This window comes from Epinephelus fuscoguttatus, linkage group LG7 (assembly GCF_011397635.1).
Source record: "Epinephelus fuscoguttatus linkage group LG7, E.fuscoguttatus.final_Chr_v1".
NCBI classification, from domain to species: Eukaryota; Metazoa; Chordata; class Actinopteri; order Perciformes; family Serranidae; genus Epinephelus; species Epinephelus fuscoguttatus.
In genome coordinates, this window is record NC_064758.1 from 21,905,473 (window position 1) to 21,912,534 (window position 7,062).

The 7,062-nt window shown below is 42.5% G+C and overlaps 1 protein-coding gene across 11 annotated transcripts; it reads left to right on the forward strand.

The window, feature by feature from the left end:
* On the forward strand, positions 1-6,653 carry nfyal (nuclear transcription factor Y, alpha, like). 11 transcript variants are annotated; one of them, XM_049581605.1, is made up of 10 exons: positions 1-146; positions 922-1,026; positions 1,209-1,295; positions 2,227-2,373; positions 2,725-2,856; positions 2,948-3,050; positions 3,167-3,336; positions 4,049-4,222; positions 4,547-4,660; positions 5,611-6,653. In XM_049581605.1, exons 2-10 carry the CDS (start codon positions 946-948, stop codon positions 5,674-5,676), a joined length of 1,074 nt encoding a protein of 357 aa, XP_049437562.1. In that variant the 5' UTR covers positions 1-146; positions 922-945; the 3' UTR covers positions 5,677-6,653. The 11 variants fall into 11 exon arrangements, with proteins under 11 accessions (XP_049437562.1, XP_049437565.1, XP_049437567.1 ...); XM_049581608.1 differs by having other exon boundaries at positions 4,550-4,660; XM_049581610.1 differs by having other exon boundaries at positions 3,167-3,318.
* The last annotated feature ends 409 nt before the right edge of the window (positions 6,654-7,062 follow it).

The following is a 7,062-nucleotide window of genomic DNA, read 5'->3' on the forward strand; positions in this document are numbered from 1 at the left end:
CCCCGGTGCTCATGTGTCACGCAGCTGCGCACCTCCTCCCTGGCGCCGTTGTTTCATTTGCGCCATTTTGTCCGCTCACTTTGTTGATTGGGCTTTAGCGAGCTGTACTAGAGCCAATCAGAGGGAAACCGGACAGCGAAGATACGGTAAGGGAGACCCGATTGAAGGCATTGGTAGTTGTCAGCACGGATTGGTTTGCCATGGACCAACCAAATTACTAACCCAGCTAAATGCAAAAAACTCGAATGGCAGTTTGATTTCGACCGCTGCGTCCCGGGCTGGGTAACTTCTTGTCCCTAATGTTGGCTCCTGTGAGGAAACGTGATCTCTGGTGCTCCGTGAGCCTTAAGCTAACGTTAGCTAAAATATACAACCTCAAACAAAGGGACGGCTGATAACGCCAACGTCCTCCTGTCAGAAAAACGCTGCCTAGCAAACAATCATCATATATCATTAACGATAACCACCATAAAGACTGGCGTTAGCTGTTTACCTGCTAACTGGCCTCCCTGTTGTGCTTTGTAGCATTTACACGGCTTTTTAGCTAGCTAGCTGACGTTAGCCTTGTTAGCTCCCACGACAATATCCTGTTAGCAAAACAAGCAAGCCAGCTGCTGACCTATATCATTCAGTGTGGGGTCCATATATCACCTCTGAATCTCATACACAAAATTTTACATATAACGTCATAAATTAGTGTGATGAATTTAAATTATTAGGGACGCTAATGTGTCCCCTTTTGTGTAATGTGTAACGTTTTCAAACAATGAGTTGGCAGTAACGTTAAATATCAATTGTGAACACCTTGTTTCCTTTCTGGGTGATCAAAAAGGTTGTGGGTGAATATATATTAAAATATATACCTAAGAATCATACATTTAACGTCAGCTAATACTGTATGTGTCCTTCTTTTGTTTCTAGAGAGGGTTGTGACAATAACAAGCCATGGAGCAGTACACCACTGCCACCACCACTACTGGGGAGCAGATAGTTGTGCAGACTGCCAATGGACAGATCCAACAGCAGGTGAGCTCAGGATTGACTGATAAATTTGGTTTTGCTAAATAAAAGTCTGGTATACCATCAACAGTTAAACCCTCTGCTATAAGATCACAGGTAACAGGTGCCCAATGGATTCCAGATCCAGTCTATTTTCCTGATATTTGTCTGAGACTGTATTGTCCTGTATTATCCTGCCTTGCCTGCAGACACAGGGCACAGTGACGGCTGTGCAGCTGCAAACAGAGGCGCCAGTGGTGACGGCCTCAGGCCAGCAGGTGCAGACACTCCAGGTAGTGGTGTCACCGCCGTCGCCCTGTGTCACTACAGTGTTACAACCTACGAGTTTGCATGCTACAAGCAGGGCTGTTTCTCATGACCCATCTCTGTGCTGTTTGGTTCATCCTCCCTCCCCAGCATGTCTTACAGCTGCCTGAACTGCATGTTCCTCAGCACAGTGTGTTGTGCGTCAGCCTCGGGTTTCTGCTCGTGCTCTCATGACTTCTGTTTGTCTGAGCTGTGTTTGTCTCTTGCTTTTAAAAGCAAGTTATGCAAATCAGATGTTGTTCTTCTCAGTGAGGACAAAAGCCATTTGAAACATGAGTCATATCAGTGTGTTTTGCAGTTAGCAGAAGTACCAGTGCTGAACAGCATGGATCCTGGCTGTCACTTCTCATCCTCTAGCTATATTTTTCTTATTGTCTAGATGCAAAATGGCAGTGGATTCCTTTCCTCTGGCATTTTTCCTATGGTACAGCTGCTGCCACAGGCTTTTAGTTGTCCATTGTGGCCACTCACTCATTTATGAATGCTAATTGGACATTGTGTACTTGTCAAGTTGCATATGCGAATGCAAATTCATTTGACCGCAGCATCTTGTCTAATCATGTGCTTTTAAGCAAATCAAGTTTTAATTAACTTTGTGTAACCGTTTGGTTCAGCAGCAGTATTCCAGTAAATACAAAACCACTGAATACAGAGGGTTTGTATTTTGCAATTGTAGCCCGACTAACATAGGCTACAGTTTGGATTTAGTATGGAACCAGATGGCTTCGTGTTTGTGTATCCCAAAGCAGAACACATTAAGTATTTATATCCATGATATTGTATCCTGGATGTTGCTGATTTGACATCATTTGCTCGCAGTCCTGTGACCGACATATAAGTCATATTAAGGTAACAAGTACTGGCAGTGGTGTTGTAACAGCTTTCTGTATCTCTCTGTAGGTGCAAGGACAGCCTCTGATGGTCCAGGTGAGCGGTGGACAGCTCATCACATCATCAGGGCAACCAATAATGGTGCAGGCCATGTCAGGGGGGCAGGGTCAAACCATAATGCAGGTCCCTGTATCTGGAGCCCAGGGACTGCAGCAGGTAAGAGATAAGGCTCATTTACTGGATTAAGATCTGTATTCAAATTATACCACATTATCTCGTACAAGGAAGTGGTGTTCTCTGTGTAATAGTACTGGCAGATGTGGAAAGTGGGTGTAGTATTTCAGTATGAGAAGCACAGTGTGACTGGGCTTTATCAGTTTCTTTACACGTTACTTTTGACAAATGCTGCATACTTGTGAAACTAATTTGAAGTGCCAAAAAATAAGTGTTTTCCTTACAGTTTATTCGAGTAGATGTTTGAGGTGACTGCCGTGAAATGTGAATGAGACTATGTTCCTGAATTTTCCGTCTTATTGAGCCAGTCTGTGGTACTTTGTTCATGTGTAGATCCAGCTGGTGCAGCCAGGTCAGATACAGCTGCAGGGTGGTCAGACTCTCCAGCTCCAGGGCCAGCAGGGTCAGCCCCAGCAGATTATCATCCAGCAGCCCCAGACAGCCATCACTGCCGGACAGAACCAGGTGTTAAACTCTGACCAGTGGAATTGCAAATCCTTGTAATCAAATTATTATGAATACTGAGTAACTTCTCTCCTTACTTGTGGTCCCGCAGGGGCAGCAGATAAGCGTGCAGGGCCAACAGGTGGCACAGACAGCTGACGGACAGACCATCGTCTACCAGCCTGTCAATGCAGATGGCACTGTCCTGCAGCAGGGTAAACTCACTTTTCTCCTCCCTTCTCTGTTTGCCTTCTACTGTGTAGACTTTATGAACAGGAGCACTGATGAGTTGTCATCTTGCATAAGAACTGAAATGATAATCTCTTCGCAGGAATGATCACCATCCCAGCTGCCAGCTTGGCAGGCGCCCAGATAGTACAGGCAGGGGGTGCCAACACCAACACTACAAACAGCGGCCAAGGCACTGTGACCGTCACCCTGCCCGTCTCCGGTAACATGGTCAATGCAGGTGGAATGGTCATGGTAAGACCCTGTGCAGAGGTACCCAGCATCTTCTTACCTTTTTCTTTTTTAACTCTAGACTCACACGGTGTGATGGTGGTCACCAAACGTAGCTCTTTAATCTATAATTTTTGTGCTAATCATAACATCCTTTCTCTATCAATCGTAAAACTGCAGAATTGTGGTGTACAAATGTATTTAGAGTCTCTTTTAGTGGAATCATATTGTGATGATATGATGAACTGATAATTTGGTGATACTTTAATTCTGTAAAAATTGATCAGAAAGCTGTGAAAATTAACATTATTGGAAAATTTTGATTTTTAGCTTAGTTTTAGTTTAGTTTTTTGAACCATGTTGTTAACTGCAGTTAAAAGTACTGTTTATTTAAAACCCCTAACACCCAATGTGTCCACTGACATTAGTATTTTTCACCTATTTTGCCTGACTAGACCATTCCTAGGATTGTATAGGCTTTCACAGATTATGTTTGACTATGGCTTCTCACTCACCTTTACTGTGCTTGTTAGAGCAGGACGACTTCATGATTCTTATTAGTTCTGGATATTTGGTGACCTCATGCACTTACCAGCATAACTCCACCCAGTGTCAGCCTTTAAAGAACTTTATTTATCTAGAATGACTGAAAACACCTGTATATGCACAGTAACTACTTGCTGATATACATGAATGATTTCCATGCCAGAGGCTCAAAATACCGTGTCCCTGTTTGTGTCTCTCCCACCATCAGATGGTGCCTGGAGGCGGTGCAGTTCCCACAATGCAGCGTATCCCCCTGCCAGGGGCTGAGATGCTGGAGGAGGAACCTCTGTATGTCAATGCCAAACAGTACCACCGCATCCTGAAGCGCAGACAGGCCCGAGCCAAACTGGAGGCTGAGGGCAAGATCCCCAAGGAAAGGAGGGTAAGAGGCTTTATCCATCATCTCACACCACACAAACGGACACGTTGAAGTTCTCTCTCTCACTACCTGCTAATTGCAAGCATGCATGTTTTAAGCCCTTGTTCCTCTCTTGACCAGCTACTTGATTATTTTCAGTCAGTCTACAATTTCATATTCAACTCATTCTGTGTATCATCTTGTGCTGTGAAGGTAGCTGTCTATTATGTTATATTGGGGTTTATAAATACCATGAGACAAGTACGAAAATGCATTTTGTTTTTTTGGGGTTGGTAAGTGATCTTTCAGCTGGCCATGAGCTGTATGATACAATAAATTTTTCTCTAGCAGAAATACTTACACGAGTCACGCCACCGTCACGCTATGCAGCGTAAGCGAGGAGATGGAGGACGCTTCTTTTCACCTAAGGACAAGGAGGAAATGGCTTTGGCACTGGCACAGGTAAGACGCTGGGTGCAGAAAAATATCACACACATCATCACTCAGTAACAAGAGATATATTCTGACTCAAGCCTGTAAATGTTGTTATAAAATGTCAACTAAGCACTTGAAGTAACAATCTCAAAGATGTTCACATAAATAAATGTCTATGAAGTTGCTATCTGTCACTGAATGAGGTCACACAATGGTGATTTAACCTAAGGCCCACTGAAGTATTGCAGTATTTATACATTTGCAGTATTAAAAACTGGGTGTCAAAGGTGACATTTGTGGAAAGAAATGCTGGGTGAAGTTATTGCTAATCAAGCAAACCTAACATTTTCTACCGCTGCAGCTTAATATTAAATTCATTTAACTGGTAAAACAAAAGCTGACAGGAAATACATAGTATTTCCTAATTAACGTAGCACTTACCACTATCGATCATCAAAAATGCGTATACAAAACAAGTTATGGTCATTTTAGGCATTAGTTGACAGCAGATCAGTTTTAAATAATGCAGATAGCAGTGGAACAAGGAGGAGCAGCCTCAGTGAGCTGTGAGATGAAGAGCTGCAGGCAACAGACAACACACCTCCGACTTACCAAAGTAGCCAGCTCCCTTTAGTGTGCCTGGCTGTCAGCAGACTCATGCTGTGTGCTGCATAAAATCAGATCACAGTTGCTCACAGAATGATTAAAAAAGGCCAATTATTGCCGGACTTCTTTATTCAAACAAAACTAGTTTGTTGCTCTCTCCAGAACTCTGTGACCTGTAGTATTAAAACATTTGCTGTTACCACAGTAACCACAGGTGATGCCAATGACTGAAATCTTTGAGATTGACACTTCATGTGATTAAAAAGAAATGTCACTTTGTTTAAATATGAGATATCTTACTTTGGAATGAAACTCCCTATAATGTATTATGGTGACCTCACTGATCCTTTCTCCTCCTCCTCCTCTTCCAGCAACAGCAGGAGGCAGCCCAGGCAGCAGCAGATGAGACGGTGGGGCAGATGATCCGAGTTGCATAGCACTGTGGCCAACATCATCCCTTCTCTCTCTGAACTCTACCCCGCCTGAGACTCTTCATCACAGCTAACCTGATCTGCCACATCTTCTACTCTCACTTTTACTCCCTCCTGCCCAGCCATCATACACCAAACCACAGCACCACCAGTGGGTTTGTTCTGTTTTCTCTCTACTCCTACACTGGTCTTCCAGGGAGCTGACCATGTGGCTGCAGAGCCTGTGGACTGTTCTGGTCTTCTTCTCAGAAATCAAGGATGCTTCCACCCTCAGCTTATCTGGTAGAGCCTTTTACAGCCAGCTTTTCATTTTCACAAGGATGTGTTTGGACAATAATGAAGCATGAAGTCTTGGATAACCAGGGCTAGTCACACAGAGTAAATACCAGCTGTGAAGCCATGTCAGACCCTGGTCTGTTAAAAAGATGAGAATTTGTCACCAGTGGATATTTGTTGCTTTAAATATTTTTTGTAAATGGTACAGATGTTGTGTTTTTCAGAGACACTTGTTAAGCATTGGTGTCTCGTATCTTTTATGTGATGCCCTGTATTTTGACATTTCTTTTTTTTTTCATCCCATGCACTGTGGGGGATGGACTCAGCACCATAAATCCAACCTGCATCCACTGAGCAGAAGCTGAAATGTGATAATAATGTGAAGATATTGTACAGAATTTCTTTTCTTCCCCGGTGTGTATCGGATGTACTTACTAATTTGCCCAGTACTGTGGATGCATTTTATACAATTTCGTGGTTAGACATAGTGTTTGTAGGAAAACATGACTGTGTTTTTATCATGACACATTTTTCTCCATGTAGTTATTTCTTCATCACTCAGTCCACCTAAGTGTTTTTGTTTTTTCATTGTAGATAATAGATTTTTTTACCCATCAGATGCTGTTCTGAAATGTTTTTTTTTTTATATAACAGGAAGGAAGGTTGGACATTCATGAAACCTATGTCAATTAAATTTTATTAAGCGACTTAAGTGGCTCAGTTTTTAACTCTAATTCAGGTTAGTTTACTCTGTCATCAATATTTAATCAGTAACATTGCATGGTATTTTAAAAATTGATGATATAGTTTGTATTAGGGCTGGCACGGTGGAGTTTTATCGTGGCCAACCGATGTATAGAAAATTTAGGGAAAAAATGCTTTAAGTCAAATTCATCTTTAACTTTTTTATTGTGCCTTTTATTTCTTTTTTGGCAAATGAATCGTACCCAAAATACAAGTGAAAGTAGGTTGAGAGAGAGTCTGTAACCATAACTTCAAAATAGTACAAAAAGAGCAACTACACTTAATAGATAGTGAAAAGGGAACCAGATGGTGTCGGGCGGAGGAGACGGAGAGAAAGAAAGAAATGGAAATGGTGGGGGCACTGGATCATCT

What these genes read in the sequence shown, in the direction of transcription:
- nfyal (XM_049581605.1), top strand. Translation starts at nt 946, where the DNA reads ATGGAGCAGTACACCACTGCCACCACCACTACTGGGGAGCAGATAGTT. An exon ending in ATGGACAGATCCAACAGCAG is followed by an intron (nt 1,027 to 1,208) that starts GTGAGCTCAGGA and finishes CCTTGCCTGCAG; the next exon opens with ACACAGGGCACAGTGACGGC. An exon ending in TGGCTTTGGCACTGGCACAG is followed by an intron (nt 4,661 to 5,610) that starts GTAAGACGCTGG and finishes CTCCTCTTCCAG; the next exon opens with CAACAGCAGGAGGCAGCCCA.